Source organism: Scleropages formosus, chromosome 4, assembly GCF_900964775.1.
Source record: "Scleropages formosus chromosome 4, fSclFor1.1, whole genome shotgun sequence".
Lineage (NCBI taxonomy): Eukaryota > Metazoa > Chordata > Actinopteri > Osteoglossiformes > Osteoglossidae > Scleropages > Scleropages formosus.
Window position 1 is genome coordinate 27,315,055 of NC_041809.1, and position 18,749 is coordinate 27,333,803.

The window sequence follows — 18,749 nt, forward strand, 5'->3', positions numbered from 1 at the left end:
CTCAGCAGATTAAAGATACAGAGACGAGACGAAGCCGCATCTCTGTGCGACAGAAACCACACCAGGGGACAAATTGTGCAAAGTGCGCGAACCACAATTTTTTTGAAGCAACTTTGGTCGCGTTTCCTGTGAAGCTAGCAGAACGGGTCGTACCACAGCTCCACGAGGGGTGATGAGATATCGGGCCAACAGCAAATTCACAGTTTTCATGCCTGGGGGTCGCCAGCTTCATTCAGGGAACCTTGTGGGATTCATGTAGGAACGCGGGGGAGTCTGTACTGAGCTGCGCGTCTCCTCAGACCGGCGCGTGTCGGTGATCGCGCGGCTCTCCTCGGGGGGGACTAACCGAGAGGGCGAATCAATGTGAGTGCCGGGCAGCGGCGCGCGGAGTGCCGATAGTTCGCGCCCCTGCCGCCAGTCGCGAGCCGTCGACTGCCGCTGCCGGCGCACTTCGCGGGACGTGCGGGGCAAGAACGAGGAGTCTCCGTCCGTGCAGACGCGGGACTCAAGCGAACACAGGAAGAACAGCGGATTTAAATTAAGTAAGCGGGAGAACTGTTGTTGAGCCTTCGAGCGAGCGAGGGAGGGAGAGAGGCCGGCGTTTTGTACCTAGACTGGGGGGAGGAGGAGGAGGAGGAGGAGGAGGAGGATGAGCTATTCCTGTAACAGCGCAGGGGCTGTGTGCAGCAGCAGCAGCAGCCAGGATCCGTCCACCCCTCGGACACCGCGCGCCAATAATCCTGGCAGCGTTAGCGGCGGAAACTCCAGCACTTCCAACAAGAGCACCTGTTCCCGCGGCAGCCCGGCGAAACCGAGCCCCGAAGCCCCAGCGGCCATGAAGGTGAAGAAGGGCTGTAACTCGACGGATGTGGGGGTCCCGGCCACTACAGAGGAGGAACTGCTCACCAAATCCATCATCACTCCCGAGGATGTACTGGGGCTGCAGAAGATCACGGAAAGTAAGTTAGACATGAACTGAAAATCCCGCGTCTGAATTTGCGTGTGTACTTGACGTGACCGGGCTTCGTCTCTCACGCTGGGGTGTGAAAGCGGTTCCCGGTTCGGGCGAACTGCCGCTCTCCCCCCCGGTACTGCGTTTAACGAGATACACCGTCGAAAGAGCAGCGTTGCGTCGCTTGCGGTTCACTCCTCGTCAGCCGTGGTGTTTGCGAGGCTGTCAGGACAGGAGCTACCGCTTTTGCGAGTACAGACAGAACTGGAGTTACACACTTATTCAGCTTTCATCGCGTAATAAATAAACTCGCAGTATCTAAAATGTGCGGATAATACGTGAACGTAACTGGTTAAATACATAATAATACTTAAAATTAACAGTTCGTGCAAGAAAAAAATCGCGAAATAATCTGATTTGAAATTAGGCTCTGTGTTTTTAACGGTTTCTTCCTGTGGAACGTGACACTTGTGTGAAGTCCTGAGGCAGTTCTGTTATTAATACACACACACAGTGCTTAAGGATTAAATTTTGTGCGTTGTAAAGGTTTGTCTCGATGTTTCTCGTTTCTCTCTCTCTACTTTTCTGCCTCATATAGACCACTAAAAGCATTAGTAATGCAAGAATAAATGAAAATGTTAAGTGACCGCTGACGAGGCCTGTTCCAGTCAGTCAGTGTGTCACCTGGAAGGTGTGTATGGATGAGGCCTGGACAGAGGTCCGTCTGTCCATACTGTGTGACACGAAGGAAACTCACACAGGACTCCCTAGAAGGAAGTTTTTTGGGATACACTGTTCCAGTGTGTTGGAAATGAGACCCAGGAGGTGTGTAAAACTGCCTCATGCAAGTGAACGCCTTGTATTTTTACCCTTAACACACCTGACACTCATCCGGATGGGGTTAAGCGAGAGGAGGTGGACAGGTGAGGAAGAAGCAGGTTGCACTATTTCAGCACAGTTCTCTAGTGATGGATCCACATTGTCCTCAAAGAAGTGACAGGGACGGCCTCCGAGACTTTCGCCGACCATCCAGCTTCCCCTTTGGATCTTCTGTGAAGGAAGCGTGACGCTGGCATTTTAACGTCGCCCACAGCACGGTCCTTCTCTTTTCTTAGACATCTGTCATGCTAGCATCTGATGGAATAGTGGGTAGGGAACCGAACGTGAGCAAAGTACCATGGTTAAGTAGAACGGCTTTGTCATCATTCAGCGGCGCCTGTGCCGTTGCCACCTTCTCTATTGGATGGCTTCACGGGATGTTTCCAGTGGCATCTCAGCCGTGTTCCAAATACAAAGCCTTTCTGGGCACTTTGATGCATTTGTTCTGGGAACGTGATAATATGCAAGCTTACTGGATTGGGGTTCATGCATCCATTCAGGAAACCTTTAACAAAAAGTTTTTGTCCTTATCCTGCTTGTTGTCAAAGCACAACCCAAATTCCTTTTTTGATGATTTTATGGAATGTATTTTCATTATTGTTACATACTTGGCAAGGAAATGTTTTTTAATGCGGTGGTCTATACCTGAAGTTTCTTCTTTAAATGTGTGGCTTGAAAATTTAACATTTGATTTGCATGACAATTCAAAGGAATACTGGAGTATCTGGACACCCTTCTGGAGCGTAGACAGTGCTATATGAGCATACCTCTGATACATTGTGACCTTTAACTGGTAGATGTTGCCCTATGTACATGGACATGTTTGCTGTTTCTTGGAATTCTGTCTCTGCCTGTATGTTGCTGTGACCCAGTGCTGTTGATAAAACTGTTTTATGAGAAAAAATAAATACTATTAATCTTTATTTAGCTGATGCCTATGTCCAATTCAATTTACGCTGTTGGTTTTGTACAAACAGCTGCCTTCAGTTACTGTGTGTATCCATTCATACAGCTGGGTATTTTTAGTGTATCAGTTCAGAGTAAGGACCTTGATCAAGTGTGCTACAGAGGGGATTCACACAGTGAACTTCAGCTTGCGAAGTGATGCTGTAATTGCTGTTGTGCTCCTACTCTGCATAGGTAACAATTTTAGCACATATGTTTCCTTTGAAAACTTTCCCTGTATAATTTGGAGCTATGGCCTGTCGTGCACATGCTATATCCTGAAGAGTTTTGCAGTTTTGTTCCTCTTTAATTGATTTGACCAGAATGGATTTGTACTACTTTATTCCGCAAGTGTCTTTGGAACACACTATTCTTGCACATGTAACATTATTGTCTCCTGCAGTGTGAGAGGAAGCGTACAGCAGTGTAACAGGTGCACATGGGGTTCCCACGTGGCTTGTTCCAAACGGACTCCTTGTTGTCATTAGTTAGGAGATCGCCATACATTCCCAGTGATTTGGAAGACTCCTTTTCCTGTTTTACACAGGAAAAATGACAGTGCTATTAGAATGCTGCCTTAGCTATTCAGTGACTGGAACTGTTGCCTTTATTAAAATCAAGTTTCAGGTGCATGCAGAGTCTTAGGTGTCCTGTCCTGCTTTACTTACTTTTTGAAATTAAGAAGTGGTTCTTTATTCCTGATAAAATCCGCAGAGATGCGAAAATTGTCATTGGATCTTTGTGCTTACATCGAGTTACTGTAGATCTCAGTCAGATGGGACAGCCACTTGACAGGAGCCAGGCCATTTAGCCAGAAATCCACAGCCTTACTTGTGCAGCGTGAGCAGAAGATAGAAACCAGATATAGACAGTAAATCAAAGAACTAAGACAGATTAAGACTATAGCCAAGCCAGGAGCAGAGAAGTGAGGACTTTGTCTGGGTAAGCCTACCCAAAAGCCTTGGCCCCAAGCAAGGCAAAGTGGAAACGGTAATAATCTTCATCTTTTTCCCAAGCATCTGTAACTGTATTCCACAAATGCCCCATATCAGTTATGATGATCTTGTAGATCATATAAACAGTGAGAATGACTGTTTGGTAAATTGAAGTAGTGAAGATGTTGATCACAATGGGTTGGTTTTGGGGAAAGAGAAACACCTCTTTTCTTCCTTATTGTTTAAGAGTTGAGTCAGTGTGTTAGTAATGGTGTGTGAGGGTATCTTGTATGTCAGTCAACCAGCCCTAGTTTCTCTGCATGTGGTTGTCAGTGTGGCAGCCATAGGGGCAGCTGTGGTTGTAATTGAAATTGATTTCTGTGTTCTGTTTTGCCATTTGCCAGTTGCCACTCCTGGAGCCCAGTTAGGACTCTAAAATGTGGAGTATGCATTGGTGTCAAGTTCATTGATGCTGGGGATGCATGTGCTTTGTATATTTTCCATGGGGCCAATTAAAAGTATGATGATTAACAAGTTAAATATTTTTGTTTTATATTTTGATGTTAGCTAATATACTGGCTTTTTTGCATATAGATGTGTGCTTTGTGTGTACTACAGTTTGTTGTGGTTTTGTAGTTTCACATAGTATGGCAGCTACTTGTTACACCTATTGGTTAAATTTAATTTTATACCTGCATGTCATGCAGGCTTAGCTCATTTTAACCAGTAAAGTGAAGACAGGCCATTAAATGCTTCTTACATAGGTTAAATATTATATCTTGTAAAAAGTCTTAAATCCTATCTTAAATACATCCTTTATTATAAAAGGCATGTGCAACATACATAGTCTGTAAATAGTTACATGTGCCCCCTTTAAAATACTAGATGCTGTAGTCCATTATCATTTTACTGCAGCTGACTGTTTGTTTGTTGGCATTCTGTTAATAACCTATTTTTTATGTCTTACATGTCCACACATTTTGTTTCAGTATATAGATTTATAAGTTGCTTTAAAATGAAACTATGAGCTGTTTGTATATACATGCACTGTAAATATTAGCACTTTATTATGCATTTGTTTGGGAGCCACTTCTGTCCAAAGCAAATTTTGTGAGGCTTGTGTCCTGCAGTATATTTACATATTGCTAACATCTCAGTAACTGGTTCTTCTGGCCAGTCAGGTTGTTACACAAGGACACATTTACAGTTTGAGTATGGTTTCTATGGTCATGAAATTGTTTTCCAGCCCTTTGTTCATTTACTCTGGCAATTTGCTGTATACTGCTACATACTGAGTTATAGGACCATGTCTTTTTTTGAGTCTGCCACATTTCATAAAAAGAGTTCCTCCACAATGAATTAGAGAAGAGAAGCAATATTTTACTTAGTTTAGACAAATACAGTAGGGCATTGAGTAGCATAGTGGTTAGAGGTATCCCTGGCCCTGCTACAGTATCCTTCAGAAAGGTACTTACCCTGAATTGCTCCAGTAAAAATTACCCAGCTGTATAAATAGGTCGATCACTCTAAGTAGGTTAACGTTGTAAATCACTTTGGAGAAAATCATCAGCTAAATGAATAAATAACTTAATTTTCGGCATTGATAAAAACACTCAAGAGTGTTTAATAAAGGGCAATTAGACCACTATCCAGGGAAAATGACTGAGCAAGACAATTTATAAGATGAGATTTACTGTTCTTATTTATTTACTTTGAATGGGATTTGGAAGCTGTAATGCTGTCTGTTTGCAATAAAAAGATATCACGTTGAGATTAAACATGTTACAATGTAGGCCTAGAAAGGCCTGTATGTCTGTAAAAGCCTTGGTAATGCCATTCACCCCTGTTATGGTAATTCTAAAATTTGAGATGGTTAAGAGAAGGGCTACTGGAGTCTGACTGTAATGTGTGTCCATTCATAAACATACACCTCTTCAAAAGAACTGAACTGTGGGATTTCTGCCTGGCAATCCTGTTGAAAGGAGAGGTGAAAGGTAGAAGTGACAGCACCACATATACAGACTACTGTTCTGAAACACAGTTGCCTGTGTAACCCCAGAGACCCCCAGTCTCAAGCCACAAGGGGACAAATCCCAAAACCCTGCTGGGGGCAAGAGTAAGCACTCATTTAGACCAAGCACAAATGTGATTGTTGAAAGCCTCCTTAACTACAGACAAATGTTGCACCCTTCAGAAATGTCCTTGACTTTGTTTTCATAAATAATCTCTATAAAAGGATAAAAAGCATACATTTGGCTATGGAAGAGATTTAGGATCAAACATCTGGCAAGCAGATGATTAGGAGTCTTGAGAATAATCTTTTTTGGAGACAGTCTTCAGAGAGATGTGCAACCCCCACTCCCTTCACCCAAACTTAATGTCTTGTTTTAGAACTGCTATATCTTCACCTGTAACTCCCTCTGCATAATCTGGATTAGCATCTATAAACAGACGCCACTATTATCACATGAAAGTTTTCCGGATGTGTAGGCTGGGTGCTAGGTTTTTTGTGATGTATTTGTTGTTTTTATCGATTTTTGTTACTGCTGCTGATGAAGTTACTGAGGTTGTTGCTACTGCTGTTACCTGAAAGTAAACCATGGAGCAGAAGTGAAATCAGACAAAGTGGTTCTGCTAAGAAGGAACTGATACTCTCTCCCTCGAACACAAGTCACTGGTAAAATTTACATTACCAGTAGCTTTATGTTGCTGCCTTCAAGTTGTTCCAGACTAGTTATCCTGTGTCTTTGTGTTCTGTTTAATAAGGTCCTTTAAATAGGCAGGGTCTATTTATGGTCATTACCAGTGCTCTATATGCCCTGATAAACAACATCTTGTCTTATACCTTAGAAAATAACAATTGTCCTTATCATTCAAGCTTTTAACTGAGATCTGATATCTTGTAGCTTATGTCAGTGCCTCTCAAAAATATTATGTTCTCTTAAAAATTCCATGTGCCACATATGATGACTGATTGATTAAACTGCAGCATGGACTGAATAACAGGTTTGTGGTTGTACCGGAACCTGGCCCCCTCAGCTTCCATACACTCTAGCATTGGTTAATATCATCCGTTGAAGAAGAGAAGCAGGAAATGTTCTAGAACCGAATTAAATGCTGGTTGCTAGGTAACAGTGTTAGCGCAGCTGCTCCAGGGTGTGAGGGTGCCAGATTGGCGGAAGCACTCAGAGCCATGGGCCTTCCCTGAGCATCCTGGAAGGCTTGGCTCAGTCCCTGCAGTCCTCTGCCAGAGGCACTTTGTCTGCCTACAAGGTACAAGATGCCTGTTTCTAGGCTTGCTGAGAAGGTCCAAGGAACAGTGGCACTGTTGGCAATGACAAGATCTGAGGTGTCAGGGCTGTCTAATGGGTAGCGAAGTGTGTGTCCTCTCATGGTGAGGTCATCCAGCGGAGCCTGGACAACATGAATATTCAATAGCAGCCTGTCCACTCACATTAAGTTCAAGAACAAATAACCGTCAGTGTTTGTTGAGTGGCTCTAAGTACAACCCATTCAAGTCAAAATACATTCTAGGTCGGTTTGCTTGTGAATAGTAATGAGAAATCATCACCATGTTTCGAAAGAAAAAAGTGTGCAGGATTTTGCAAGAGACAATGTTTCCCTTTGCCTGTTATTCATTGGATTCTGAATCAGGTCAGGCTGAAACAGGTCAGACAGTTTATTTTAACAAAGGTTTTACATTCATACATGTCAGTTAAAATGATCGCCAACAATGCAGTTGCTGGCATATGTGTGTAAAGGGCATATTCATAAACTGATCAGGATGGTTTAAATACAACAAAGTGCAGGAGGTAAATAATCAACTCTGCTTTACCCATGAGAAAAGTACTAAACTTGTAAAATTGCCGGTGGTTATGAGAATTTTTCCTAACTTGTGGTTGCAGTGAAAAAATATCAGAAGACAACTCTCAATAACAAATGGTAAACTGAGACCTGTTGCATTAGTGAGACAAGTGTCATTCATAGGTCACTTGTGAGGATAGCCTGATGCTGACCTACTGGAATGAGAAAATGGGGGGGAAAGCAATGTGTCAACGCCATATTGCTAGCAGCACTGTAACGAACAGGTGTTCTTTTAAAGTCTGGATTTTTGAAAATGAAGTCCACGGCGCTGACTTTAGTATTGCATTACATCCACGGAATCAAAAGAAACGTCTGCTTGCATGGCTTATAATTTTAACACGCATTTGCATATAGGATGGTACATACCATGTTTGAGAGTATAACTGGAATTCCCATCTTGGGAAACATGACCGCAGATTTTTTTTTATTTAAAAGTCCACGTTGTGGACCAGTCAGCCTATCTGCTTTGACCACGTTCATAGTATTTAAATGCTGGTGGGAGCAAAACGACTGCCATAAAAGTTGAACTGCTGTTGTATCTTCACAGAGAAGAGCCTTGTTCTCCCTGGAGCCATGGCACTTTATAAATCAGCTACTGTTTACATTTCATTCAAAGGATCTATTTTTAACACAGCTCTTAATGGATTCTGCAAAACCTGAGGTTAACAGCTGCACAGTGGATTCTTTTGTTCACTTGGTTTGTAGGGCCTGTCTTTAGCCAATGATCCTTGTTGGAAGTCTTATTGACAATGATAATTTATTTCCAACAAATCAGTAATAACTGACATTTCATATAAAGGAGTAGGAGATCTAGTGTCGTTTCCTGTAATCATGTGTGATGACTCATGTGTGTGGAGGTTTCTGTCGGAGGCATGGTGAGAGATGCAGAAGTGTTTGCATTGTATGCATGACTGTGCATGTGTCAATGTGTGTGTCAGTGGGCCTTTGTGCAAGTGTATGTGTTAGTGTTAGTGTCTGTTTGGTGTATGGTTGTGTATGCCTGACCACATATATGAGGTGTGTGTGCACGCCAGTGCAATGTGCATGTAGTTTACTGCTCATCATCTTTCACTTCTCTTTCCTGTTGATGTGGTCAGGCTGCAGATGGCCTGGTTTAAATAATCCAGAGGATGTTGTCTACTATCCCACTTTATTCGGAGGAAATAGTTCTGCCTATTTGCCAGTGGCATTCTATCTCCTTTGCACACTTAGGAAGATTCCTGGTATTTGCTTTTTTATAATAGTTACTGTTGGGTTTTCAAGCATTGGAGAAGCCCCAGTTTTGTTCTCTGATTGTACATCTCCCTTGAAATGAATTTTCAGCTTTGAGATTTTCACCATAGGTGAAAGCTTGGAAGAGGCTCATGACAACAGCATTTATTGGTCCAGTGAAGCTATGTGGTATGAATCCTACTGAAAACTAATACACAAATGAGGAAGATAATAAATAAGGAACATCAGTTTAAATGCAGTCTGCAAGATGAGAAGGAAGGAAGAGGAGATGTATCTATGTATGGTTCCTACCATGAACTGTCTAATTTGACTCAGCCTTTGACTGCTTCTTTAGAATGAATACAAGCCTTCTCTCCTGCTGGAAAAAGAAGGAGCAATCTGACTGTGTTCATTATTGCCAAAAACTGCAGTTCACTTAGGTTGCATAGTGTCATATTTAAAGAACCGTTAATCTAGCACAGAGAGAGAAGGCAGTGTCCTGCTAGAGGACATGAACCTCTGACAAGGTAGTTTCCTGTTCAACTCATGTGAAAGGCAAGGCCACTTGAACCATGACCAAAGACAACTGGGCAAGGAAGACCAATGTTTTTACTACATCCACTAAAACTGAAAGAGACACGGGGTCTTTCCCAGCCTGCTGGGAATGTTACTGATAAACTGGGCACCTGGAGGCCAGATTATTTTCACATCTTATTCACACCTTTTCTCCACCGACCATGTGCCTGGGGATGATCTCATTTTAGTGTTGCATCATGGAATCCCTGCTGGACAGCTTATTGCCACCGTAGAACACAGCATTGCCTCAGACTATCCGCACTGGGCAGTGAATGCACGATGAATGGACAGAACTGTGCTCACAAGCAACCTGTTGTTCTGAAACCCTTAATTACACTAAAGCAGCTTTAGTCATGGCTTAAGGTTGCTATTCTTGTCCAATGCAGAAATCCTGCTTGCACACAGCATCTCACTAACTTGATATACTGAGCACTGCACTTGTTTCTACTCAGTATAGTGAAGCAACTGTCCTGCTTTTTATAGCCTTCCCCCATATTATGAAGGTAATCTGCTCCTGAGAAACCCTTAGTAAGGTGAATTGTCATTATTTAAAGATGTAATTACCTTGGGTTTCAACTGTAATTTTTTTATGCGTTACTGAGCTTGAACTCATGGTAAAAGCACATTTAGTTTTAACTTATGATCGGGGCTCCATGTATAACATTTTAGTTTCAAATTTGTCAGAATGACAGCTGTTGGATCTCTGCAAAGAATGTCTACATCACAGCCTTTATACAAACCTCCATAGACAGAACAGACTGGAAAAAATCAGGTGGTTTGTCAAGATGTAGGGAGCAGAGGAACTTAGCTGTCTGAAGATCAGTTAACTAGACCATGTGGCAGTCATGTGAGAACGGCAACACGGTGCAAGGCTGAAGAGGGAGGGGACACATCCCGGATGGGATGCCAGTCCATCGCAAGGCACCCCAAGCAGGACTCGAAAGCCAGACCCACCACAAAGCAGGCCCCGACCAAACCCGCTGTGCCTCCACGCCCCACTGCTTTACTAAATATCTACCTGTGTATATATGAATCAACACAACACATAATGTCTGAGTGACAGAGAGAGTGTGCTCCACTGATAGCGAGTGCTGCTGTTCCATAGCACCTGGGTGGTGTGAGAGGATGTGGGTTTGAGCCCCGCTTAGTCTGTGTGGAGTTTGCATGTTCTCCCTGTGTCTTCGTGGGTTTCCTCCCACAGTCCAAAGACATGCTGTTCAGGTTCATCCATAGTGTGTGAGTGACAGAGTGTGTGTTCCACTGATGTATGGATGAATGACCCATTGTAAGTAGTGTATCTTGCAGCGTAAGTCTCCTTGGTGAATAAGGTGTGTGGGCTGATAACACTACATAGAGTTCATTGGAAGTCCCTTTGGAGAAAAGCGTCTGCTAAATAAATGTAACACAAATCTGGCAGCAACTAAAAGCTGTGAAAATCTCATCCGCAGGCATTAAAAGCACCATTTTAGCAAGTTATCAAGGCAAATAATAGATTTTGTTTCAAGGTTAATCCAAGTAAACTGTCAAATAAAATGTGTGAGAGTTGGACTGAGATGCTTTATATTAATGAGCTTGTCAGTGAAAATTGACAAATGGAGGCGTGAAACCCTTGTGCCAGCGTGAATTGACACTGACAGAAAGAGGAAGCCTTGCTCATGAATGCAACCATCAGCATTCTGATAATTTAAGAAATGGAAGCAGCAATTGCAACTACTTGTCTGTTGTGTGGGTACTTCCCCACATGTTCACGCCTAATGTTTGCAAATGAGTAAAATACCAGGAAAGGGACAGAAATGCTACAGAAAGAAAGCAGCATGCACATTTCCAGCTGTAGCAGAAAGTACATTTCCTGTGCAGAGATCATGCTGGCACAGTGAGAAATGTTTGACATTTGCTCAGCCCTTCTTTTTTGTATAGGTGTAGTGCTTATAAATGCCCCCCACTGAAACAGCAATTGCTGCCTGCTACTTGTGAAGGATATCTGCTTCAGCACCTTGTGTTTGAAAGTATTATGATATCTCACAGCTCATTTCCTGCCTCTTCAAGAAGATAGCATTACTTTGGAGGTATGACACTGCTGGACGAACTGAGCCCATAAGCTTGTACCTCGTTCCCAAGGATGTTAACTGTGTTGGGGTGTGTGTGGTTCAGAACATCCTATCCACTCTGCACTGTTAGAAAAGGGCTCTCCAAACCTTTTTGTTACGGCTAATCCCCTTATCTGAAGGCCGTCCATGCTTGTAACACTAAGGCTTGGTAAGCCTCTTTGGTGTAATCCAGTCAGGAGTTGGGGACAGAATGGGGGGTCAACTTCAGGATGGGGAACATGCATGTGCCACCCATAAAACTCATGTGATGCAGTAGAACAGGAGGAGTATAGTGCCTAAGAGGGCTTCATCAAAACAAAATGGCAAAGTTCAAAGCCCAGTTCAAGCTCTGCACTTTTACTTTTTGAGGAAATACTTTAATTTTTTTGAGTAAAAATGTAGATAAGTGTAAGTCAGTACTATTTAATAATATGTTCGGTTGTCAGACTGAACAATGGCATTTGCTCATCTGCCTGAATGTTTTTGTAGCCTTCATTATCAACATCTTGTTTTTTTTTTTTACTGGGTTATTGTTTGTTGAACATGTTTTAAATCCTGATGCATACAAAAAGAGAGACAAAGAAGGTTGCGGGATGGTAGTGAAGGAAAAAGTTGTGAAGGTGATGTCCTCGCACTGGGAAGACGTGAGATTGACACGCAATTAAACTTCCAATCCTTTGTCCTTTTTTACTTTCAGATTACTTGTGTGGTCCAGATGAGAACATTTACAGCATTGACTTTACAAGATTCAAGATTCGGGACATGGAGACAGGCACGGTGCTGTTTGAAATCACGAAGCCCCCATCCTCTGGTGAGAAGGAGGTCACCCAATTCTGGGTGACCAGAACAACACGTAGAGTAGTATCAGTTTATGAGAAGATGGTGAGGAACAGGATTCTGTTTACTGTGGTGTGTTAAAAGAATAATTCGGGCTGCGATGGCCGAGTGGTTAAGGCATTGGACTTGAAATCCAGTGGGGTTTCCCTGCGCAGGTTCGAATCCTGCTCGTAGCAGAGACAATTTTAAGCGTTTCGCACTATATTCTCTGAGATGTACATCGCGTTGAAGAAAAGTGTCTGCTAAATGAATAAATGTAAATGTAATTACACCAAGGCTTTAAGTCAGAGCAAGGTAAGAGTGGAATTTGCAGTACGGTTAGGAGATATGTGGAAGCGCAGGTTGCCGAAACTTTTCTATTTCGTGTGTTCCCCAGAGAAAGTGGGGGAGAAGAAGGACTTGGACCCTAATGCTGGACGCTTTGTACGCTACCAGTTCACCCCTGCCTTTTTGCGGCTACGTCAAGTTGGAGCCACGTAAGTGCAGATCACCGCAGCTGTTCATAATATTCCCATTGCAGGGGAATGCCATTGAGAATAGAAAACTGATGAATTAATCCAGTACTGAGTGGGGATGGATTTATGTGGAGTGTAGAGTATGTATGTGTGTGTGTTTAAATGTGAGCTTGAAGCTTGGGACAAACTTCATCAGCTACTGCAAACTCAGCAGGTGGACTGGTTTTTATTTGTTTACCATATATAGTGTAAACACTATAATATGTGTATGTATGTTCAGATCTCAGGCAGCCTTTGTGAAACTGATAAGCAAATAATTCAATATATACATATATTCAAGTTATTTCATATATACACAGGCAGCATAGAAGTCTGCAAATTCTTTGTACTTTTTGTCATTGGGAAAGTGAATAAATGATGGTTGGGCACACATTAAGAATTTAAACTAGGAAAATTGTTTAAAAAAAAAAGAAAAAAGCAGCCTTACTCATAGATAAACAGGTGTTGAATAGATGTGAGCAAAGTAGGGAGGACCATGTCAGGACTGGGAGGGGTAGTATGACTGGAATACTGATATTTTCTTTACCCCCTCCCTTTCCTCTTTGCAGGGTGGAGTTCACAGTGGGCGACAGGCCTATCAACAACTTCCGCATGATTGAGAGGCATTACTTCCGTGAACAGCTCCTGAAGAGCTTTGACTTTGAATTTGGCTTCTGCATTCCCAACAGCAAGAATACCTGCGAGCACATCTATGAGTTCCCACCACTCTCTGAGGAACTCAGTAAGTACTGTCCATGTCACCAAGACATGCTACTTGAAGAGTGTACAATCACTAATCATTAATTCACTTTTGATTTCTTTTTTCTGAAATAAGAAATTACAGATAAAATTTGAGTATATATTTAACTTAATAAAACTATTAGTTTTTCATTCTTCTGTACATAAAGTGAAGTATAGGTACCCTATGAAACTGGACTGTTCACCAACAGAAAGCCGAGAACGTAAAATTGAGAGGCAGCAGAAAGCAGTTAGTGTTGGCTTCATATTTTACCTATCTTTTTCAGATATAGATTTTTTTGGAACAAGTGCTGAAAGGTGACATGTATGAATAGCCTTCCCAGCATAGCATTGTTTCCTGGCTGACATGTTCTCTCTGTTGTCCCCACAGTGCGAGAAATGATCCTTCACCCATATGAGACCCAGTCTGACAGCTTCTACTTTGTGGACAACAAGCTGGTGATGCACAATAAGGCAGATTATTCGTACAGCGGTGGGCCTTAGGACTCTAGCAGCCATGTATGGATGGAAGGACGGACAGACAGACAGACAGACAGGCATGCAGGCAGGCAGGCCAAGGACAGGAGACTAGAAGATGCTGCATGTTCTGGCTTTGCTGTAACTTGCACCTGGTCCCCCATATTCCAGCTTTCTATATGCAGGAATAGTTTCCCATCACACACATGCATTCGTTTGGCAGGCACTGTAGTCTTATGAATTTTAGAGGTTACAGGTTACGGCACACTGATCCACTTACACAGTTCAGAGAGACAACTTTAAGGTTAAGGGTTCTTTTCCAAGCAAACAGCAGCTGTACTCCTGGGATCAAAATCTTCAGTGTTTCTTTTCAACACCAATCCAATTCTTTAACCTGGCTGCTACAGCTGGTCACCTGTTTGTAATGCATACAAGTCTCCTTTGCCTGTGTGCATTTGTGTGTCTCTGCTTATTAAGCCAGGGACCTTGTGGGCACATTGTGCACTGCTCTCGATTCATTTGTTTGCTCATGTATAAATGTGTGTGTGTGCGCACACATACTGTACCTGGACCAGCCACAGCCTCGCTAGATTCTGCTCAACAAATACATGTACTCTCCATGGTGCGATTTACAAGTGATGTCTTGTTCAGTGCTACAGCCGTGATTTAACACATTCAAGTGAAGGTCCAACTACAAGATTACTGCCAGATTAGCCCCCAGTACTCTAGTGGGGAATTTGAACCTCCAGGTCATAGTTGCTCTTGGAAAATATGGCTATATCACTATCAGACAAATTCACCAGCTGGTGGTGCTGTGATACTCTGAGCAACAAAACAGCAGCAAAGTGTATGCTGACTGTAGGTGTCTGAACCTAAACCTTGGGTTAGCAACTGTTACCTTGTGTTGGACAGCCCTTCCCATAGAGTAAAGTTCATTCAGAAGCTTGACTTGGCTTCTCTTCATATTGCATGAAAACTCCCTGTTTGTTTCATCTGCTGGCCAGGTTGCTATTTCTTTAAACAGATGCATTTGACTGATTTGTTTCCGATGACCTGCTAAGGAAGAGGAAAGCGGTCTGAGCTTACCATGTGATTCATGGTCTGGTGTCCTGGGGTTGTCTGTCTTTCTGTTTCTATTTGTTTATATGTTTGTTTACAAATAAGCTTGTATGTGTGTATGCAAATGTGGGTATAGGTTTTTACACATGGTTTGTGTGCAACCATGTGTATTTCTGTGTGTGTGTGTGTTGACGAAGTGGATATTATCACATGACATTCAGCTGTTTCTGGAACACTTGAATACCCACAAGGTGTGTAGGCAGTTCATGGGAGAACCCACCTTTACAGTAATGAATACCGAGCATATGATTTTATTTGCTTTCATTGCTGAAAAGTTAACTTGTTTTAGTGAGTATCTCCTGGGAGGAGCTTACACCACATTTAAACATAGTAAATTATATAAGAACCTGGTTAAAAATCTCATATTTTAATTGGACTGTCTGATATGGTCATACAGATTTATCACGATACTATTTTTGATAATTTTTGAATATAGAAATTTATATAAATTTGAAGAATTTAAAAATTGATAACATGGAAAAATGTGTTTTTATTTCAGTAAGGTTGAGCAGCATTAACAGACAGATAAAATTCACTGGATTATTTTGACAGATTTATTTATGTTAAACTTATTGGATGTTTCTTTTGAGAAGTTCTTTAAATTACTTCAGAGGTTTGGATTATTTGTCCACCTGTTGCCTACAAGCTTGTCACAAACCTGCAACCAAGCCAGTCATTGATAATGTTTCCATTATTTGTATATGTTCGAATTTTTAGATCTTGCAGTATTCCTCAGGAGAAATCCATATCCATTATTCCACCCTGGGTTTTCTGTTGAAACCAAAAGGTTGGGCTGGGATTTATTTACTCTACATCGTTTTTTTTTTTTTTTGGTGAAGGGACAACATACTGCAAAATTAGGAGCACAGCACACAAGGGTAACCAAACGAATGACTCACATAGCACTAGTAGGGCAGTGCACATCCTGTTGAGATACAATGATATACCTAGTGCAGTTATGTTGCTGCTAGAATTTAAAGGGAACAGCTGTGACATTGTACTGTGTACTCGGGTGTTAAGCTTGTGTGATGAAACATACTTGACAGAAAGAATGCTGGACAGGAATCTTCTCACCTCTTCGGAATATAGAATTATAGTCATTCAGTATGTTAATAAACTGTGCACTCTTTTTTTTTCTTTTTTTTTTTTTAAACTTAAAGGAATTACTGTTTAAGATTTTGTAATCACTGTTAAATATGAAACTTCTTGTAGAGCAAACAACACTTGTTAACATTCCAGAATCTTCTGTTGATTGTTCAGGTACATATGTAATTGGGAGGAAAGTCTCATTGTTTTCTAAGGGTATGTAGTCATATATTCATAATCCACTGTAGGGGACATAAATCTGAATAATTTGTTTGAAACAAAAAGGAAGTTGATACCTTAGAGATTAAAAAAATGCAGACCTCTGACTTAGTCTAAGAGCTTTATTTATGAAAATATGATTATTGTAAAATGACTTTAAAATAATATGTAAAGTTTTGGACAGCTCAAATGACAGTCGGGTTTAATATAAATATCTGATTTTTTTGAACTACTGACTTGTCTTGAGTCTCTAATTAGCCTTATATTGTTCACAAAAACATGCAGAAAATGTTATTTTGTGTCAAAGTTAAAATTGGTAAAGTACTGCAATTAAAAGAGCACATTTACATTGCACAGTACAGATCCAACCCAACTGGACACCCTCTGATCCTATTGCAGAGCCTTGACACCCTGTCTACAAAGATCATGAAGAGGAGTAGAGACAAAACATAACCTTGGCAAAGTCTGATGCCCTCACAAAATATTTAAATTAATACCAGGAATACAACACAACTCACTGTGCTCATATGAGGACACATGCATGAGCATCCCAGGTAACCCATATCCTCTGGAGTACCTCCCATAGAATGCTAAGGAGGATGTCCTCCTAGCAGTGTTGGAAGCTCTCCGGTCAGCTACAGTTGCCTCCCTTTCCTTGGTCCTCATTCTCCTTGACCTCTCTACCACATTTGACACTGTCTGCTATTGAATCCTGCTTTGCCCGGTAGAACAACTTGGAATCAAAGGATCAGCACAGAAATTTTTTAATGCCTGCAGGGAAATTCACACACAGCCTCTTAATGTAACACCTAACAACAGATATACTATAACATGTAACAAAATGCACCATTTTCCCAAGACTTGTACCATCTTACCTATGGGATATATCTGCCATGTGGTTTGGCATGGCTTCCTGTCCTTGCAGTTTCCCTTAACTGGTGTGCTGCAGGGATCAGTGTTGGGCCAATTACTCTTCTCCATCCACACAGAATCCCTTGGCTCTATCATTGCCTCATGTGTTTTCCTACCACTGTTATGCTGACAATACCTAACTCTTCAGTTTCCCCAGCTGTCATAGATATATCCTCTCATGTAGCAGCTTGTCCATGTCTCCAAGGAGGTCCATCCATCTATTGGGAACTATCAATCACATTACTCTGTAATTTCATCTTCTTCATCAGTCAAGAGCCTCAGAGTAACAACTGACTGAAATTTCTGCTTCTCCCAACACACTAAAGCCATAACCAGTCCTGTCAATACTTCCTGTAAAAAACACCTGGAGTATCTGCACATATCTCAACACACTCTACACCTCCTGGTCCAAGCAATTGTGATATCCCATCTGATCTACTGCAACTCTGTTCTGTGTGGTCTTGCTCTGTTGCTATTATAGCTCCATAAACTTGCATCATATTATCTTATGATTTCCTGAGTATTTCTTCTAAGTTCTCTTGACAGCTACTTGTTTTGCACACTGGCAAAAACAGTGATAACGGACAAACTATACTAAAAGAATTATTGTCCTCCATAACTCTTTGTCTGTTGAGAAATGCATTTGTGTTTACTCAAGAGTTCTATGTTGTTTTAGAGAAAACTTCTGCTAAATGAAAATGTAAATCTCCCTACCTGTATTCCATGTAACACTAAAAAGGGACATGGACACTGCTACCACCACACTGTCCATTGCTTTTAATATTTCTGGCTGAAACTCATCCACACTGCTCCCTTACCATAATGCAACCATTCTGACATCAGCGACAGTGATGGATTTCTATCCACTGCAGATGTCAGACACTGTCTCCTAGTAGAAGTGATTGAGGAGTTCTTCTCAGAGGAGGTCACGATAGGAGGTCTTCCCTGCCTTTGATAGTACCATCATCTTCCTGTTCCAAAGCACCAAATCATTTCCAAATTATTTGCCAGAATAAGGAATGACAGTCTTTCTTAATGGCTTCTCCAAACTGCTCCCATGCCTGAGCTTAAGCTTCAATTGCTGTTGCTGCATTCCTCTTTGCCTGCTGGTGCCTGTTATCCAAATCAAGAGGTGCCCTAGGGATGCTGGTGTGGAAGACACTAAGTGCCCTCAGACTACAGTTTTCAAGGGTCAATATGGTCAAATATGGTCTGCTTGGACACAATTATTCTTGGCCTCACTTGGAACAAGGAAATTCTCTAGGAGGGGAGAATTAAATTCATGTCACTCTGAGCTGTTTACTAATCATTCCCAGAAAACCCTCACAGAGTGCACGGTCTTCCAGGTCTGTCCATTTGGTACACCATAGGTTGAATCCAAATCAGGTCCAAATAGTTATCAGTTGACAGCCGTTTC

At 41.8% G+C, this 18,749-nt stretch overlaps 1 protein-coding gene and 1 non-coding gene across 2 annotated transcripts; both read left to right on the plus strand.

The window, feature by feature from the left end:
• Positions 1-148: 148 nt before the first annotated feature.
• Positions 149-16,573, plus strand: LOC108921162 (protein unc-119 homolog A-like). The gene is made up of 5 exons (XM_018730495.2): positions 149-959; positions 12,148-12,261; positions 12,664-12,763; positions 13,351-13,523; positions 13,911-16,573. The coding sequence occupies exons 1-5, from the start codon at positions 650-652 to the stop codon at positions 14,021-14,023; spliced, it is 810 nt and encodes a 269-aa protein (XP_018586011.2). The 5' UTR covers positions 149-649; the 3' UTR covers positions 14,024-16,573.
• Positions 12,382-12,463, plus strand: trnas-uga (transfer RNA serine (anticodon UGA)). Its single transcript has one exon. It is a non-coding gene; the product is annotated as a tRNA-Ser (tRNA).
• Positions 16,574-18,749: the final 2,176 nt, after the last annotated feature.